Source organism: Podarcis filfolensis (assembly GCF_964270895.1).
Source record: "Podarcis filfolensis genome assembly, chromosome: 12".
Taxonomy (NCBI): domain Eukaryota; kingdom Metazoa; phylum Chordata; class Lepidosauria; order Squamata; family Lacertidae; genus Podarcis; species Podarcis filfolensis.
In genome coordinates, this window is record NC_139614.1 from 57,915,254 (window position 1) to 57,932,046 (window position 16,793).

Sequence of the window (16,793 nt, forward strand, 5' to 3'; positions counted from 1 at the left end):
CGCCAAGGAGCCCCAGCAAGACCCACAGCCTCTGGAGGTGCCCCCACCTCCCTCCCGAGGGGCATGCACTGCTCTGTGGCCCTCGTGGGCCTGGGGGGGGGGGCTGCGCAGCTGCTTTCAGGCCAGGTGATGCCTGCTCTGGGGTTAAGCGTGTTCGTGGTTTTTCTCCGATTGGAAATCAGGAAACCTTTGCCCGTGTTCAAAGATACAGATTCTCTACAATGGTCAAGACTTCCAGACGGGGCAGCCCGGGCCCGTCTTGCAATCAGATGATTGAAAAATGGGGAGAGGTCCCACCTGAGGATTCTCTTTGGAAGGGATGCAATTTTTCAAAAGTATGGACTGGCCAACCATGTCCCCTGGCCATTCTTTAAGATGGAAGACCCCCCCCCGGGGGGGGGCAGCCCCTTTCGCTTCCCTGAAGGGCAGGTGGCAGCCACACCCTTCCTCCCAGGATTTTCCAAAATGAATTTGCTCTTTTGTCTTTATAGCTATTTGCAGGAAACCTGACCCCCCCCCCCCGGTGGTATCTGGACTTCTGTAGAAGAACAGAAGCGGGGAGGGAATTGGGCCCTTAAAACTGAGGAGGAAGCAACGAGGGTCCTCAAAATCTCTCCCCAGGGAAGTTCGCCTGGCGCATTCATTAAACACCTTTAGGCACCAGGCAAATACGTTCCTTTTTAACCAGGCCTTTGGTTGGTCCGATTTACATCCTATGCCCTCTTAAAAATGTGGGGGTTTTTTGGCGGGAGGCCTATTGGGCTGTTGTTTTTATTTTTGTTAGGTATTTTGTGATTTTATATCTTGATTTTAATCTGTGAACCGCCCGAGGCCCCTGGGTATAGGGCGGTATATCCATTCTAAATAATAATAATAATAATAATAATAATAATAATAATAATAATAATAGGAATCAGAGAGGCCGAAGCCAAAGGCCGTGGGGCAAAGGGAGGGATCCAGTTTTTCAAATTCAGTATTTTCTGGACAACCAAGAAAGCTTAAAAAAATGGTCACTCAGGGGAGAGGACAATCCAGAATGACTCTTCATGAAATCTCTGCTCCCCCCTCATGTCTCCACAATGTCACCCTGTAGCTCAATCCTATTCCCAGCAGTGTTTGCAATCTGTCCCGATTTTTAATCATCTGCAAAGTGGATGTGCGTCCCTCCTGTGTCCAAACCATTTGCAAATGTTTGGAACAGGGCAAGACCCACCACGTGGTTCCTTGTGGGGCAACCTTGGTGCATAGCTGTCAACTTTCGGATTTGAAAATAAGGGATCAGCAGCCTCACCTGTCCTGGGGACAGACTACGGGATAGCTAACAATCCGGGATAGCAGCGGAAAGCAGCGGGAAACGGCGCTGGAATAAGGGAATTTCCCGCAAAAAAAGGGGGAGGTTGACAGCTATGCCTTGGTGTCGCCCCACTTTGCCCCCCCTGCAGGCAATGAATGGGCTGCTCTGCGCAGGCAGCCCACCCAAAGGAGCCCCCCCCACCCTCTTCCCATGCGCCCCCCCCGGACACTCAGGCACTCACTGTGAAGATGTTGGACCGGCGCTTCGACTGCTTGCGGATGGGGGTGGGGGTGTTGGAGGCGGCAATGGTCTCGATCCGCAGCTCTCGCTGGCTGATGCTGGGGGTCGAGGGCACAGAGGACGAGTAGTCGCTGAAGGCCCCGCTCCCGTTGGCAGCCTGGGGAGGAAGGGGGACGCGTGAGGCCAGGGGGCCGACACTGGGGGGCCTCCCACACCACCAAGCCACCTATCTTACCCCCCCAAAAAAGGGGCTGCCTCCCACCCCCCGGCTACAGAATCAACAAGAACAGCAGATGGTGCTTAAGTGATTTCTAATGGAGGCCTCGCCTTCCTTGGAGGTTTTTAAACAAGGGTTTGGAGCCACCTGCCAGCGATGCTTTATTTGCGATTCCTGCATTGAAGGAGGTTGTACTGGATAATAATAATAATAATAATAATAATAATAATAATAATAATAATAATAATTTATTATTTGTACCCTGCCCATCTGGCTGGGTCTCCCCAGCTACTCTGGGCAGCTTCCAACAAAGATTAAAAATACATTAAAATGTCACACCTTAAGAACTTCCCTGAACAGGGCTGCCTTCAGATGTTTTCTAAATGTCAGGTAGTTGTTTATCTCTTTGACATCTGATGGGAGGGCGTTCCACAGGGCGGGCGCCACTACCGAGAAGGCCCTCTGCCTGGTTCTCTGTAGCTTAGCTTCTCGCAATGAGGGAACCGGCAGAAGACACTCAGAGCTGGACCTCAGTGTCCAGGCAGAACGATGGGGGTGGAGATGCTCCTTCAGGTATACTGGGCCAAGGCCGTTTAGGGCTTTCAAGGTCAGCACCAACACTTTTAATTGTGCTCAGAAAACATACTGTGAGCCAATGTAGGATGGATGACCCTAAAGAGTCCCTTCCAACTCTACTAGTAAGAGCTGAAAAAAATCACATCTGGCAACCAATTTGCCCCTTGGGTTTCAGATGGATAAAAGGTAAAGGGTCCCCTGACCATTAGGTCCAGTCGTGGCCGACTCTGGGGTTGTGGCGCTCATCTCGCTTTACTGGCCGAGGGAGCCGGCGTGCAGCTTCCGGGTCATGTGGCCAGCAGGACTAAGCCGCTTCTGGCGAACCAGAGCAGCGCACGGAAACGCCGTTTACCTTCAGATGGATAGGCAAGTCTAAAAAGTTCAGGACACAATATTTCATGGCCCTCTAGCGGCTCTGGTGGCTCAGTGACCAGAAGTAAAGTATTTAGCATTAACTCTGGAAGCGTCGACTCAATTCTGACCAAACTACACCTCCTAGAGCAAAATATACGCCAGGAAACTTTGTTTCGTCAGAATCGAGTGGACACTAATAATAATAATAATAATAATTTATTTATACCATGCCCATCTGGTTGGGTTGCCTCAGCCACTCTGGACAGCTCCCAACAGAATATTAGTAAAGTTAAAGGGACCCCTGACCATTAGGTCCAGTTGTGGCCGACTCTGGGGTTGCGGCGCTCATCTCGCTTTATTGGCCGAGGGAGCTGGCGTACAGCTTCCGGGTCATGTGGCCAGCATGACTAAGCCGCTTCTGGCAAACCAGAGCAGCGCACGGAAACGCCATTTACCTTCCCGCCGGAGTGGTACCTATTTATCTAGTTGCACTTTGACGTGCTTTCGAACTGCTAGGTTGGCAGGAGCAGGGACCAAGCAACGGGAGCTCACCCCGTCGCGGGGATTCGAACCGCCAACCTTCTGATCTGCAAGTCCTAGGCTCTGTGGTTTAGACCACAGTGCCGCCTGTGTCCCTAACAGAATATTAAAAACACAATAAAACATCAAACCAGGGCTGCCTTCAGATGTCTTCTAAAAGTCAGATAGTTGCTTATTTCCTTGACATCTGCTGGGAGGGCGTTCCACAGGGCGGGCGCCACCACCTAGAAGGCCCTCTGCCTGGTTCCCTGTATCCTCACTTCTTGCGGGGCGGGAACCGCCAGAGTTAATGCTAAATAGATGACTTCTGGCAAATGAGCCCCCAGAGCCGCTGGTGGACTGTGAACATTTCTGTCCTGGGCTTTTAAGACTCGTCTACCCAGATACTATCTGAAACCAAAGTGGAGCATTGGCTGCCAGGTGTGAAATACATTGGCATCATTTTCAGCTCTCCTACCCACCAGCCTGGCAAGGGAGTCTCGCAAGTATGCGGAAAGCGCTGGTTGGCATTAGGGTGGTGCTGGTCGTCACCTGACCCCCTGAGTTTGCAAAGAGAGGGCATCAGAGACACCCCCCGGACCAGCCCCCCCTTCTGCCACGCCAGCTGAGGTCCAGCCAACTCTTCCCCTCCAGTCAGGGCAATACTTCCTCTCTCCATCTTTTCCACTGAAGGCTACCGGGGGGGGGGTGGCATCTGGGTGCCCTCTGCAAGGACAGGATGCTGAACAAGATGGGCCACTGGCCTGATCCAGCCGCAAGGGCTCTTCTTATGGAGACCTATTGTGATAGCAGAACCTCCATGCCCAGGGGCAGTCTACCTCTGAATACTGGAAGATGGAGAATCACTGTTGCTTCCAAGCTTCCCATATCGAGCATTGGGGAGGCCACTGTGAGGGCGGGACCAGATCCTGCAAGGCCCTTTTGGGTTCTCATGCCCCTTTCTAGGCCTGTCTGTCTCGGTCAGGCTACACCTCTGAGCAACAAGAACTCTGCTTTCCTGGTGAGGATGTTTACAGCAAGAGTAATAAAAAGAAATTGTTATTTAGGGGAATTGAATTGAATTCTAAATTATATTCCGGAAATGTGGGAGATTACATGGGGTTAAAAATATATATGGATGTACCGTGCTATATTAGAAGCAAAAAAAATTGTTTGGATGAATTGGAAGAGCTACAAAAAGATTCCATTGAGAACATGGATTGATAATATGGATAGATTAGCTACATATGAACGAATTGCGTGTCGACGCAAATTAAGAATGGATAAATATGAAGAAAACTTGAAGGAATATATAAGCGATAAGGCGGATAGTGGGGGGAGGAGAGAGGTGGGAAAACATTGTTGAAAAGGTGTAGTCATAGGTATATCAGTGTATTCAAATCTGAATTGTCAAATTGTGTTATTAGTGCTATTGTTGTGTGTGTCTTTTGCAGTTGTTGTTTGTATTGAAAAAATGATTAAATAAATTTTAAAGAACAACAACAGCTCTGGTTCCCTGCAGGGCTCAGCCCAGGACAGCCTCTTCCCGCTGACGGGGCCGGCCAGAAAGACCCTCCAAGCTCCCAGGAAAGACCCAGGGCCCTCCCCAAAGATGCCCCCCCGGCCCGCCCTACCTGGTTGATGTGCACCGAGGGGATGGAGGCGGCCGAGACGGACGAATGGCTGGGAGAGTTGGGCAGCGACTTGCAGGGCCCAATGGAGAGCTGCTGCTTCTTGCGCAGGGCCACCACCTTCTGGGCCACTGGAAAAGCGGGGGGGGAGAGAGATAAGCCCCAGGCGACCATCGGGAGCAGCCCCCATCTCTGGCACAGCAGCCACACTTGGGGTGCCTCCTCCCCCCCCCAGATGGGCTGGGGAAAGGCAAGAATTGGGGTGGGGGGAAGGCTGAACCACAACAGGTATTTGCAGGGGGTGTGTGGCAATGGGTTGCCCCAGCTCTATTTCGGGGTCTCTGGAACTCCCTGCCACCGTAACTTCCCACTGCGACCCTCCTCCGCTGCCCCCCCTGAGATTGGGGGCGGGCGAGGTGGGTGCTGGCAGGCCAGGTTCGCCTCAGGGCCCAACGTCCGCCCTCGGCCCAAGCCCACCCAAAGCTCTCCCAGTTGCACTTCTGCCTGCTGGGGCAGCTGACCTCTTTGGGACTCTTTGCTCACCCATGTTTTGGGGGCACGTGCCCAGAGGGCAGCCTGGCAGGGCTCCCTCCCCCCGCTCTTCACCCCAAGTCTCTGCCCCCCACTTCCCCCTCTGCCACCATGACTTCCTCATAGGGGCAGTTAACTGCCTGTCTTCCCTGAGTGAAGCCCTCCAGATCCAATCACAGGCCGCTATTCCCCAGACCAATCAGAAGGCTTTCACCCGATCCAGGCCCCGCCTCCAAGCACCGCAAGGGCTCCTCCCCCCTCAGCCAAGAATAATAATAATAATTTTTATTTATACCCCGCCCTCCTCAGCCAAGGCCGGGCTCAGGGCGGCTAACAAGCAATAATAAAAACAAGTTGAAAGAATACAACTTAAAAACAAGATTAAAAAACAACGTTAAAATAATGGAACATTAAAATATTAAAATGCAGCCTCATCGCAGGAGGAGAAAGAAAAAAGGAAAAAGAAAAGAGGGGGAGGGAATCAAATTGGCTCCAAGCCAAAGGCCAGGCGGAACCACTCTGTCTTACAGGCCCTGCGGAAAGAAATCAGATCCTGCAGGGCCCTGGTCTCATGAGGCAGAGCGTTCCACCAGACCGGAGCCAGAGTTGAAAAGGCCCTGCCTCTGGTTGAGGCCAATCTAACTTCCTTAGGGCCCGGGACCACTAGGGTGTTGTTATTTATGGACCTTGAGGCTCTCCGTGGGGCATACCAGGAGAGGCGGTCCCGTAGGTACGAGGGTCCTAGGCCCTGAAGGGCTTTAAAGGTCAAAAGCAGCACCTTAAATCTGACCCTGTACTCCACCGGGAGCCAGTGCAGCTGGAAAAGCACTGGGTGAATCTGCTCCCATGGCAGAGACCCCGTGAGGAGCCTCGCTGCAGCATTCTGCACCCGCTGGAGTTTCTGGGTCAGCTTCAAGGGCAGCCCCACATAGAGCGAATTACAGTAGTCAAGCTGGAGGTGACCGTCGCATGAAAGCCGCTGCTGAAAAGGCCCTGCAAGAGCGCCAGGCCTCAGTCACCCCCTTGGTCCCTATAAAATGCATTACGCAGGAGAGCTCTTTGCACAACACAATTAAAAACAGTAACAATTAATTGCACTCCTGTTCAAATTACAACTCTTTTAACCCAACAAAATTTGGTCTGGTGAATGCCAGCTTTTCAAAGCCTGATAGTCACCTGCAAGTACAGTGCCCCCTGCCACCCTCTCGTCTCTGAGCGGCCCCCACCCCCAAGTAATCCCTCCACCCACTTGGGGAACCACTGCTCTACCGCCTTCTCCATGGGGCTGACTGGAGGCTAATGGGAGCTGCAGCCCAAAGCCCCTGGGGGCAAATACTGCCCTGCCACCAACAGAGACCACTCAAAACATAAAGGGACCTGTGAAACTCACTGCCACAAGACGGACCAGCAGTCTCTACTCTAAATGGTGTATTTCTTAAAAAAACAGTCAACATACCATGGTAGAAAGGGCAATTCAGGGCAAAGGCCGTTGCCCGCTTGCTGCCGGGAAAGACGGGCTCCCTTCTTGCGCCCCAGCAAGGCAGCCCCGCTCCCCTCTTGGTCCCCCGGCCAAGGTCGGCCTGGCACCCACTTACCATCCTGGAAGACTCTCTCCACATTGAGCCCGTAAGTGGCACAGGTCTCGTAGTAGGTGCAGCGCTTCAGGTCGTTCGACAGCTTCCTGGCGCGGGAATCGTCAATCACCCGGGGGTTGGTGGCGCTGATGGCATCTGAGAGGGAGGGAGGGGGTCAGGGAGAGGCCTGAGAACATCTGCCCCCCTGATGCCAACCTCCCTGGAGCAGGCAGGGGTCACTGCTGCCCCACACAGTGCCCCAGGGCCTGGGCACAATGCCAGGCCGGCCGTTGCCAGCGCCTTGTGCAGCCACTCAGTCGCCTCCGTGGGCAGAATGGGCACTGCCACATCACACCCATTTGACGCCCTTGTAAAAACTCAGTCATTGAGTGTGTCCTTGGGAACTCCCTGCCTCTGGACCTCAAGCAGGCGCCTTCCTGGCTCTCTGATAAAAACACACCTTTCAAAAAGCCTGTCCAGACGCTTAGGAAGTTGACACAAATCTTAACTTTTTGCATGTAATTTTAACTTTTTGCATGTAATTTTGCAGTAATTTTGTCCTTGGTTTTCTTGTCTTTTTGCAGAACCCTGTAAGGCATCCCCCCCCCAAATCAGGCACTGTATAAATTTTGGTCAAACAAACGAACAAAGTACGCCATGCCTGGGGGGCCAGGCCAGACTCCCCCCACTTGCAGCACCCCAGCAGCCAGCTTGCCCAATGGTTAGGGACAAGGGTGGAAGGCCAACCACATTTTTTTGAGGGGGGTGTCACAGCAGGTCCCCCCTTCCTGCTCTAAGTTCAGGGGGGAGGAAAAGAGCCCCCTTCCCTTTCATCTGTCCAGGGGCTGGAGAGGGGCGCCCCCCTGACCCACTGCCTTTCCACTTCTGGCCCCAGTCCAAGCAGACCCCCCAAGGCCTCCTCCCCCTGATAAATCGCTCCCTGTGAACAAAAACTGCTGCCCCCACAGCACCCCAGACATGACCCCCCCCCCGGGTCCACATCCACCACGGAGCCCAGGTGCCAAGGGGAGTCTCCCACACACTTGCTTTTCGCTACGCCCGACCCCCCCCTTCCCCTTTTATCCTCCTGTTGCCACTGCACTGGCAAACGCTAGACTGTAAGCTCCTCGGGGCGAAGACTCGCAGCCTCTCCCCTCTGCAGCAAAGCCCTGAGAATGTCGAGACCGTGGGGCAAGCGAGACCTGGGACAAAACGCTGCCGTGGGCCAGCCAGCCAGGCTGGAAAAGGCATTCTGTTCTGCCCCCATCCAAGGCAGTCCCCATCCTACAGAACGGGCTGGGGGGGATTTGGCAATTTAAGGTGGCTTAGCTTTGTATCTGTGCCAACCCCCTATTATTATTTTCAGGCAGGTAGCCATGTTGGTCTGACACAGTTGAAATAAATTTAAAAATTGTCCAGTAGAGACCAATGAAGTTTGTTCTGGGTATTAGCTTTTCTTGGTATCTGAAGAAGTGTGCATGCACAAACTTAGTCTCTAAGGTGCTACTGGACAATTTTTATTATTATTATTATTATTATTATTATTATTATTATTATTATTAGAATTTATATACCACCCTATACCCGGAGGTCTCTAGGGCTGGGCAATATATCGTCCAAGTTCATATTGTAATATCGGTTTCATAATTTCCGACCTGACAATATATATCACCAATCATGATGCGTGTGTGTGCACGCTATGCAAAAATCACAATGTAGGAAAAGCCAGCCAGATGGGTGAGGTATAAATGAATTATATAATAATAATAATAATAATAATAATAATAATAATAATAATAATAATAATAATAATGGGGGGGGGAGACCAGCAACGGCAGCCCCCTTGCAACCCAGAGGTGAGTCCACAAAAGCAGCCTCTCGCCCACCCTTCTCTGGGACAAGACAGTTTGCTATGGGTGGGATTCCTGGTTTTCCTTCTCCGAGCAGGGCAGCCCAGACCCTGCCATGATCCCCAGACCAGAGAGAGTGGCTTCCCACTGCCTGACCCTCCAAGTTCGCTGCGAGGCTGGCCGGAGGGGTCCTGCCCTGCGCTGACCGGCCCCACCCCCGCTCACCTTGCGTGCCGACCAGCACCATGGGCACCTCCGAGGTGTTGCGGTAGCTGCAGAGACGCAGGTAGTAGTTGTAGACCGTCTGGAAGCTGATCTCGTCCTCCAGGCTGAAGACAAAGACCACGGCGTCCACCCAGGCCGCAAACTGGAGAAAGAACGGGGGGGGGGTCAGAGCAGCATGGCCTCCGCCACCCCCAGCGGACAGCAGGACCCCCTGAGAAGCCTTTCCAACAGGACAACAGAGGAGCCCCATGCTTGGCTCTCCTGTCCGAGGGGTCTCTCGCTGCCCTGGAAGTGTTTCTTTTTTTCAAATTCGTCTTTATTAATTTAAAATACCATCCTACATGTGTATTACAAATGGTTACAACAAAATTAAACACGAAGATATAAAACGAAAAGTATAAAGAAAATAAAAATAAACAAGAACAAAAGAGAATTAACAATAAGAAACGAATATTAGTTATAACATCCTGTCTTATCTAATAAAGTCTTCTGAAAGAAACTTCCGATCTTTCTCGTTGTAGTTTTTCTATTGTCTTAATTTTATCGCACAGTTTGTTTCATAGCTTTTTCCTGTATATTTTTCTGGTATATTTATTCGATTTGTTTATTATATACAAGTATCATTCAATTCTGCTAGGATAATATCATTTTTTAGAATATAATCTTATACACTCCTTGAATAATCTCCATTCTCTGTGTATTTTTTGATTTGGGGCTCCTCTAACTTTTCCGGTCAGCTTTGCTAGAGTACCCCAAAGCCTGGCCTTTCAGAGGCGACTCCCAGAGGCTGAGGGGGACCCACAGCAAGACCCCTCCCTGACCCCCACCAGGAAGGGGGGCCCAGTGATTTACCTGCAGTTCAGGAGGGCCTCCTTCATCGCGGATCAGCAACAGGTAGCTCTGCCCATCCACCACAATCTCCTTCTTGAACCGGCCACCTGGGGAGGCAGGAAGGCAGGGCAGGGGGTGGAGTGGGGGGAGAGATCAGTGACAGAGCCAGTCTGGAAAAGGTCCACCTCCTGGGCAAGGGATCTGACCCCCCCCAACTGCAAGAAAGAGCGCTGGGCTTGGCTCCCCAAGTCTCCCCAGCCCTGCCCTAGATAAGTCCCCTCTCTCTTTCTCTGTCTTCCGTCCAGCATCAACAGGAGGGGGGCTGACCTAATGGTGCTCCTGTTGCAGGAATTTATGTATAGGTTTGGGGGGGTTGCCCCTCCAGCAGATATTGTGCACACGCAGCCCACTACCAAAATCAGCACAGTCACTTTTGTGGCTTTTGTGATTTGTCCCCATAAAACACTTCATCACAGTTTCTTCCTATCTATTCAAAGGGCCTTTGCTGCACGATACCAAATGTAAGAATTCACTGATAAATGTTATCTATGTACTGTCTCACTGGGAAAACTTCAGAAATGCATATAGACATGTGAGCTCAGCTCCTCATCAGCCCCTCTGCCTGAGTGATAATCCCTGGCATCCTGATACCTGAGTGCCAGACAGGTAGCCATTCCAGAAATAACAAACCCAGATGAAGACAAAAGGGTGTGATTAACTTGGAAACAGGGAAATGTAAAGATCTCTTTTGTTCCACTTGATGGGTGTTTGTTGGAGGGCAAGGGGAACCACGGGGCAGGGTCCAGGATGCTCAGATTACTGCCACCAGACCTCCCCTTTCATGATGTATTAGTGATGTATTAGTGATGTAGTTTGGAGGGGGGTGTAACATGGGGATTAAGTGATGTGGGTGGCGCTGTGGGTTAAACCACAGAGCCTAGGACTTGCCGATCAGAAGGTCGGCGGTTCGAATCCCAGTGATGGGGTGAGCTCCCGTTACTCGGTCCCTGCTCCTGCTGACCTAGCAGTTCAAAATCACGTCAAAGTGCAAGTAGATAAATAGGTACCACTCCGGTGGGAAGGTAAACGGCATTTCTGTGTGCTGTTCTGGTTCTCCAGAAGCAGCTTAGTCATGCTGGCCACATGACCCGGAAGTTGTACGCTGGCTCCCTTGGCCAGTAAAGTGAGATGAGCACGGCAAGCCCAGAGTCGGCCAAGACTGGACCTAATGGTGAGGGTCCCTTTACCTTTACCTTTTTAACATGGGGATTAGCAGCTAATAAAAGTTTGGGTTCTCTTTCATTCGGGGCTTCCATCTTGTTCCACCTGGTGGCAGGTGGGAGTCCTATCGCAACTGTCTTCAATCAAGACCAAGCCTACTGGCTGCTGTTTTGCTCTGGTCTTCCTGGCTGGTGTCCTTGTTTTTTGTCTAAGGGAGCCCTCAGATTTCTCCGTTAACACTCCCCACAGACTCACCTCCCTGGGGCACAGGGAAACTGGCGGCCCAAAACAAAAGAGACACTCAGGCCCAAAGCATTTTGCTCCCACTGCCTCAAGCTCTTTGGCTTTGGCCAGAGGAAACTGCCCCTCTCTCTGGCCACTGGAAATCTGCCCCTGGCCATCATCCCTTAGACCACCCTGCCTGGGATTTTAGGGGTCTCCCGGTCAGGGCCAGGAGCTTAGGAAAGGACCATTAGAACCTGCCCCCCAAAGTGTCATTCTCAGCAGAGCACATTGTAAGTAAGAGAGCAGAAAACAGGAGGAGGCAGCAGACGAGGCCAAGAGTGGAACTTGGGCCTTGCAGCAGAATCGGGGCCGCCGCAGAGCGACACGCGCAGAACCGGTTCCTTCAAGCCGGTTCCTTCAAGTTTTCCTTTTTTTAAGGGAAATTCCCTTATTCCGAATAGGATTCCTCACAAGAAAAGGGAAAAGTTGACAGCTATGGGCCAAGTATGCTCCAAGCTCACTCACAGCCACCCCTACTCTAAAGGTGGCAAAACAGGCAGTGGGGAGGCCTGGGGGTCTCTGGCCTCAGCAGCCCCCTTGCGGTTCCCAGTCCCAACGTACTGTTCACATCAACAGCACCCAAGGTTTTTTCGGATGGGTGCCTGGTGGGAAGCCAAGCGGATGCCAGGATTCAACCAGAGGAAAGTCTCTCCCAGGAGGTTGGAGAAGCACAGCAAAGAGGATTTCCGGATCCTGTGGCCCATTGAATTAAGGAGAGGGGCTCCTCTGGGGAGTCATGTCTGCTTGACCCCCAGGACCAGGAGGGTCTGAGAGATGGAGGGAGGCCTCTCCCACAGGAGGAGACCACAGGAAGGGATGGATCCTGCTCTCTGCCCTGGGCACAGGAACAGGGCAGAGAGCGAAAGGCACAACCCCACGTCTGTCCCTACCGGACATGGGCTTGGAGCCCCCCTGCGCCCCCTAAACCACTTTGATCGACGGCCCGGATGCTGCTGCAAGGGTCATGTAAGACAGGTAAGAACTCAAGTCTGCCTGTGGGGCAGCGGCTGAACTTTGAAACTCCCTGCCTATTGACACCTTCCCCTTTCTGGCGCCTGCTAAAAACATTATTGTTCAGACAAGTCCACCTGGGTATGTAGAAAAGAGATGCGAGTTTTAATCTGTTTATTGTTATTTGAACTTTTCGAAAGCCATGCCTGGCACTCCCTGCTGTACGAAATTTATGCACTGCATAATTGCAAAATGCCCTCACTGCACGACTGTAGAAAAAGCAACACCCCTCAAAGCAGTTTAAAAGAAAAATTCCCTTTTTGTAAACTGCTTTGAATGTTGTTGTTTTTTCTACAGTCGTGCAGTGAGGGCATTTTGCAATTATGCAGTGCATAAATTTCGTACAGCAGGGAGTGCCAGGCACGGCTGTGACCCACAAGAGGGCCAGAGAGGGCCTGCCCCCTTACCTTCTGGCGATTCCTCCTGCACGTAGGTCCCCGTCAGATAGCGATGAACCAAGGCTGACTTCCCACTGGACAGATTCCCCACGATCCCCTGAAATACAGAAGGCAAGGCTGAGCACCGCGCCCCGTCTGCTTGGGAGGTGGAGGCTGGATCGGGGCCTGGAGGGGTGATGGAGGGAGCCACGCTCTTCCCTTAAATGCACCAAGTGGTCTTTTCCAGCACAGAAACGATGGTTGAGAGAGAGAGAGAGATCCCTTTGGATTCCAGGTAAGCTCAAGGAAGTCGGACAATTGCCTCTGAGGAATCATTCATCTGAGAGGCAGTGTGGTGTAGTGGTTAGAGCACCAGAAGACGGCCTGGGAGAGACCAGAGTTCGAATCCTCACTCGGGCGGGGAGCTCCCTGTGTGAACTTGGGGGCCAGTGACTTATTCTCAGCCCAACCTACCTCTCAGGGTCGTTGTGAGGGTAGAAAGGGGAGATGGACAACCAGGAGCTCCTTGGGGGGATATAAACGCAGATAAATGAACAGTTACAAAAAAGAGAGGAGTAGTTTTCTATATCAATCCTGCACTTGAACCCAAATTGATTCAGAAGGGTGAGAAAGGTAGAATCTTAATAATACATATCAAAATCCATGGAGAGAAAGTGATTCTGGTTGGCATTTATGCACCCAATGACAAAAAAGGAATCTCTTTCAAAAAATTAGAAAAAACAGAACTACTCGAATTTGCAGATCAAAATATGATGATCTTAATGGGAGACTTAAATGGAGTTCCTTCTCTGGATAAAGACAGATCAGCCAGAAAAAAGAGACGAAAGAAGGTAAGTTACCAGAGACTTTCTTTGATACGGCTCAAAATTTTAATTTGATAGATATATGGAGAAGAAAACATTTGTTTGATAAAGAGTTCACTCACTGCAGTCAGGTACATGACAGCAGCTCGAGAATTGATTCCCTATGGATTTCCAAAGAATTGGAGACAAGAGTCAAAAAAATTGAAATCAACCCCAGAACCTTTTCACATCATAATTCCTTGATTACGGAACTACAAAAGGAAAGCCAAATCTCCTTTAGATGGAGACTAAATGATGATTTATTAGGCGATCAAAAATTTATGGAAAAAAACAAAAAAGGCCTTGGACGCCCACCATGTTGCTTGGCAACACGGGCAAGATGGCGCCAGACCTTGCTCTCCCTCTCTGCGGTCCCAGCATGCGCAAGACGGAGCAGTGCGCCAGGAACTGTGGCCCTGCCTGCGTTTCTGTGGAGCTTGTCCAGCAAGGAACGGACAGCCTTGGAAAGTGGTGGGCTCAAAGGATTGGAATATCACTTGTAGTTTAATGGTGAACTTTGGAGATGATGGAGATGCAAAAGATTTGGATTATTATAAAAGATGCAGGAGGGAATGATTAATAATAGGGACCCACAAAGGGGAGGAGGGAAGTCCAAGAGGTTCCTTGGAATCTTGTTTTTTATTATTTATTTCAATATATGATTGTAAAATTTTAATCTGAAAAACCAAATAAAGATTAAAAGGAAAGTGGTGGGCTCTTCCAGGCAGATGGAAAATAAGTTATTCTCTTGCAAATTTTTTTACTCTTTATCTTACTGTTCTCTCTTTTTCTTTTCTCAATCTTTGTTTCTATTGTCCTTTTCCTTTCTATTTCTAATTTTATGGTGCAATGGGAAAAAAGTAATTAAAAATCTCATAGAAAGAAAGAAAGAAAGAAAGAAAGAAAGAAAGAAAGAAAGAAAGAAAGAAAGAAAGAAAGAAAGACACGAATGTTTTAGTTGAGATTCCTGCATTTGTCACTTCCAACTCTACGATTCTGAAGGGTGGAGGGGAGAAAGATGGGGCACACTAAGGGGGCAGTGTCAGGCACTCCTTGACAGCCCACCTGGCACCTGCCGGAAAGAACTGCCTGCAACCCAGAGCACCCTTTCCCACCCCAAACTGTCCTCCTGATAGGAATAAAATGCAGGTTGACTCCCATCAGCACTGCAGCCTTTGCCCAGAAGGTGGCGCTCTTTGCCTTTGCAGAGAATAAGAACCAAAGGCTAACAAAGGGTTAAACCCGTTAATTTGGGAAGTCCTGACCTGATTCACTTGGCTCCCAGGTGGTTTTAAAGGCACAGGTACTCTTTTCCAAAGAAGGCAGCGAAGGCCACCAACCTGGATGGCTTAAAAAAACGGATTAGATAAATCCATGGCTGCTATTGGTACAGTATAGAAATGAAATTATTGTCCATCTTCCACGGAATGGAAAACGGAAAACGAGCGAGGTCCCAGCTAAAGAAGAATGGCAACTTAAGCTGACAGAATATGCACAGCTTGCAGGCTTTACCTACAGAATAAGAGAACAAGAAGAACATACGTTTAGAGGAGATTGGAAAACGTTTATTGGATATACGGGAAATAATTGCGAACAGCTGAAAACGCTGGCAGCATTAAGATAAATTCAACAGTGTAAACAAGTTTTGATGGATGCAATAATGGAATGCTGAAAGGTATAGTTTTGGTAAAATATGCAGGGATTTATGATATGTAAAAAGAACCATAGAAAGAGAAGGGAGGTCGTTGATATTTTAAGGGTGTTTAAATGAGTATTTAAAACTGTAAAGCAGAAAATTTAATATATATATATAGAGAGAGAGAGAGAAAATGAATTTATTCTTATTCTTATTCTAGACTTCATTGGGAGAAAATGGCACCTAGACATTCCGTTGTGGTGACCCTAACCCAGGTTTAAGGCGCCATTTGGCAATTAGATTGGGGGTCTTTGGAGCACCAGGGAAGACAGATCTTGCTCAAGCTTCCCCACCTGCAGGCTCAGACACGTCTCTTCTGGGGCTCAGCCCCCAAGTGGGGGGCCACTGGAGACCTCAGTTGCTGGTGGCTGCTCTAACAAAAGACCCAGCTGGCAAGGCAGCGGAGCTCAGTGGTCAACCCAGACTGCTGGACAACCCCCACCCCAACCCTCCGTTCTCTCCCATTTGGCTCTGAAGGGAGTCAAAACCACACGTCCTACACGGATGACCCCCAGTTTCTGCCATCCTGGTGCTTCTCGGGACCAGGCGTGGCAGGGGGTTAGAGTAGATGACCGCTGGAGACCTTCCAACTCTGCAATTCTACGATTCTTCCAGCCTCCAGTGGAAGCAGAGACCCACATCTCCTTCCTTCCTTGGACCACCAGAGATTTACCGTATTTTTTGCTCTATAAGACTCACTTTTTCCCTTCTAAAAAGTAAGGGGAAATGTGTGTGCATCTTATGGAGCGAATGCAGGCTGCACAGCTATCCCAGAAGCCAGAACAGCAAGAGGGATTGCTGCTTTCACTGTGCAGCGATCCCTCTTGCTGTTCTGGCTTCTGAGATTCAGAATTTTTTCCCCTTGTTTTTCTCCTCCAAAAACTAGGTGCGTCTTGTGGTCTGGTGCGTCTTATAGAGCGAAAAATACGGTATATGGGGTGTCATCCATGGCAAGGATAAAAAAAAACAACATGGGTAGGTGTGTACTCCTGAGCCCCCAGCCGTCATACCCTGGGGAGTGAGGGGTGAGGGCACATATCTAGGGCCAGCCATGGACCCAAACCCCAAATGACCTCCGAAGCAGGGAGGATGGGCGTTCATACTGTGGCCGCTGTTGGAAGAGGAGGCTGGGCTCAGTGGGCTCCCTTGGGCCTGACCCAGCAGGACTCTTCTCGTGGAACCTCCAAGTCCAGAGGCAGTCTATCGGGATTCCCCGAAAGCACCCATGGGGCAATCAGCCACAGGGAGAAGAGGGTAATGTTAAGTTGTGGGTGAACATATCAGACAACACAGTGATTCTTCAAACAGCTCTTATTTATTCAGAGGCCAGAATAGAACTGAACTGAAGAGCTCAGTCAGCCTGCTTATATAGAGCTCCAGTACAACGTTACCGTAACAACTTTCTAAAACTATCCAATCACTGAACGTCACTTTCGATCCCTTATTTGCATAACAATCTACAGTATCCCCCTGCTGGCCCAGGGTGAGAACTTCAGTA

At 50.3% G+C, this 16,793-nt stretch overlaps 2 protein-coding genes and 1 long non-coding RNA gene across 6 annotated transcripts in view; 1 reads left to right on the forward strand and 2 right to left on the reverse strand.

The window, feature by feature from the left end:
* LOC310745974 (uncharacterized protein) overlaps nucleotides 1–16,793 on the reverse strand; it is a 618,230-nt gene that overhangs the window by 351,385 nt on the left and 250,052 nt on the right. The window lies entirely within an intron of this gene.
* Nucleotides 1–16,793, forward strand: part of LOC310746292 — a 284,046-nt gene that overhangs the window by 208,647 nt on the left and 58,606 nt on the right. The window lies entirely within an intron of this gene.
* Nucleotides 1–16,793, reverse strand: part of AGAP3 (ArfGAP with GTPase domain, ankyrin repeat and PH domain 3) — a 100,983-nt gene that overhangs the window by 37,270 nt on the left and 46,920 nt on the right. For 3 of the 4 annotated variants that reach the window (XM_083579327.1, XM_083579326.1, XM_083579329.1), the window contains exons 3-8: nucleotides 12,767–12,854; nucleotides 9,864–9,949; nucleotides 9,012–9,153; nucleotides 6,958–7,092; nucleotides 4,835–4,962; nucleotides 1,536–1,691 (exon numbers count right to left, since the gene is read on the reverse strand). In XM_083579327.1, coding sequence (XP_083435453.1) covers nucleotides 1,536–1,691; nucleotides 4,835–4,962; nucleotides 6,958–7,092; nucleotides 9,012–9,153; nucleotides 9,864–9,949; nucleotides 12,767–12,854 — 735 coding nt within the window. Of the gene's footprint in view, nucleotides 1–1,535; nucleotides 1,692–4,834; nucleotides 4,963–5,374; nucleotides 5,494–6,957; nucleotides 7,093–9,011; nucleotides 9,154–9,863; nucleotides 9,950–12,766; nucleotides 12,855–16,793 lie in introns of those variants that run through there. The other variant, XM_083579328.1, reaches the window with a different exon arrangement.